General features: G+C 52.8%; 1 protein-coding gene across 1 annotated transcript; it reads left to right on the forward strand.

Annotated features, from left to right (window-relative positions):
• Positions 1-935: 935 nt before the first annotated feature.
• LOC309603755 (olfactory receptor 14C36-like) lies at positions 936-1,892 on the forward strand (the record flags this gene model as incomplete). Its single annotated transcript, XM_082338672.1, has 1 exon — positions 936-1,892. One exon carries the CDS (start codon positions 936-938, stop codon positions 1,890-1,892), a length of 957 nt encoding a protein of 318 aa, XP_082194798.1.
• Between the last annotated feature and the right edge of the window lie 504 nt (positions 1,893-2,396).

Below are 2,396 nucleotides of genomic sequence, written 5' to 3' on the forward strand. Positions count from 1 at the left end.
AGGGATCTCACCCTCCCTTCAGGACATAACAAATTCAGGAGAGTTGACTCTGTCCTTGGGAGGTCCTGCTGGGCTGCAGGCTGCCCTCCCATAGGGCACAGCTCTCCCAGGGCATCTCTGTGTTTTGCAGGAGCCCCATGGAGAAGACACCTCGGTGCTAAGGCCATTGAGATGCTGCTGGGTGGCTGCATGTGGGCAGCTGTCATGAGCCCTCTGTGCCCCTGGTTGGGAGGACAGAGCTGAGATCCTCCTCAGGTACCATGAGATGGGGTGAGGGTTTGGAGGTCTGCACTGGGAAACTGCATTCCTCTGCTCCCAGCAGTGGCCTCTTTCTTTTGGGGGAACACCCGAGTGCGATAGTCCTCCAGGTGGAAGAGCTGCCAGCACAGGGCAGCTGAGAGCAGGGCTGAGGGACAGAGCGGCTGTCCTCACTCTGCACTAAGGGACAGTCCCTGTGCCCAGTCTCAGCACCCACAAGGTTTCCCTTGCAGTGCAGCAGAAATGCCAGGCATTGCTGCATTCAAACCACTCCTCAGCTGTGCTGGGGCAACTAGAGCAGAAGGCACAACCCAGACTCCCCACAGCTCTGCTCTGCAGTCAGGTGAACTGGGAGTGACAATGCTGAAAAGCTCTTTGATATCAGGGTTGGATGTAATCTGAGATCACCCCGAGTTCCTATTTACCTGTTGCTGTAGGGCAGGACTGAGTCCTGCAGAGCCCCCAGCAGAGCCTCCTGCTCCCTGGGGCACCCTCAGCCAGCACCAACCAGAACTTATGAAAGCGAGCTGCCAAAGGTCTTCCTGAATGGAGAGAGAGACATTCGGGCGGGCAGGAGGTGTCTATGAGAAACGACTTTTATTTTGCTCAGAGAAATCCCTCCTAACTTGTCACTGTCTTTTTCCTCTTGGACAGTCCCTCATGCCCCAAGGCAGCACATGTCCAACAGCAGCTCCATCACCCAGTTCCTCCTCCTGACATTCACAGGCACACGGGAGCTGCAGCTCTTGCACTTCTGGCTCTTCCTGGCCATCTACCTGGCTGCCCTCCTGGGCAACGGCCTCATCATTACTGCCATAGCCTGTGACCACCGCCTCCACACCCCCATGTACTTCTTCCTCCTCAACCTCTCCGTCCTCGACCTTGGCTCCATCTCCACCACTCTCCCCAAATCCATGGCCAATTCCCTCTGGAACACCAGGGCCATCTCCTATGCAGGATGTGCTGCCCAGCTCTTTCTGTTTGTCTTTTTGATGTCAGCAGAATTCTGTCTCCTCACCATCATGGCCTATGACCGCTACGTTGCCATCTGCAAACCCCTGCACTATGGGACCCTCCTGGGCAGCAGAGCTTCTGTCCACATGGCAGCAGCTGCCTGGGGCACTGGCTTTGTCAATGCTCTCCTGCAAACTGCCAATACATTTTCACTACCCCTGTGCCAAGGCAATGCTGTGGACCAGTTCTTCTGTGAAATCCCCAAGATCCTCAAGCTCTCCTGCTCACACTCCTACCTCAAGGAATTTATTGTACTTGTTACTTTCCCATTAGCATTTGGGTGTTTTGTTTTCATCGTGCTTTCCTATGTGCAGATCTTCAGGGCCGTGCTGAGGATCCCCTCACGGCAGGGACGCCACAAAGCCTTTTCCACATGCCTCCCTCACCTGGCCGTGGTCTCCCTGTTTGTCAGCACTGCCACGTTTGCCTACCTGAAGCCCCCCTCCATCTCCTCCCCATCCCTGGATCTGGTGGTGGCAGTGCTGTACTCAGTGGTTCCTTCAGCTTTGAACCCCCTCATCTACAGCGTGAGGAATCAGGAGCTCAAGGAGGCCGTTAGGAAAGTGACTTCAGGAATGTTTTTCAACAGTGATAAGTTTTCCATTACTATTCACAAATGATACCCAGAGTATCCCATTGCAAGTCTGTCTTTTGGGTTTTTGTTTTAGCATTTTTGTTATCATTATCTGTATGGGTATTAGTGATTATTATGTTTGGATTCATCTTACTGCTACTGAGGAATAAACCTGATCCATCTCAGTTGGATCTGATATAAAAGTTTGTCTTTCTGGGACAGAGCTGACACTCTCATAGCATCTCTGTTAGAAAATAAGATCTCCCAGTCTGAAGGCTGGGCCCTTTTTCAAAGCTAATACCCACAACAGGCCCAAGGTATTTCACCCCAAAAAGGGCCTTTTTCTCCTTGGAACTGGGAGAGAAAAGCTCATTGTCACTTTGGTAGCTGTTGGAGACCAAGGGTTGGAATTTGGACTCACCCATTGGTGTGTGGTGACCATGGAGGTGGTGAATGCTCATTGAGGTGCATACTCAGGGTTGTCCCCCATATGACAGGGAAGAAGACACCCTCCAGGAGGGGGTCTGGAGCTTCCTGGAGAGCCTGGGGT

The sequence above is a fragment of the Platalea leucorodia genome (assembly GCF_965183815.1).
Source record: "Platalea leucorodia genome assembly, contig: HAP1_HAP1_SCAFFOLD_193, whole genome shotgun sequence".
Taxonomy (NCBI): domain Eukaryota; kingdom Metazoa; phylum Chordata; class Aves; order Pelecaniformes; family Threskiornithidae; genus Platalea; species Platalea leucorodia.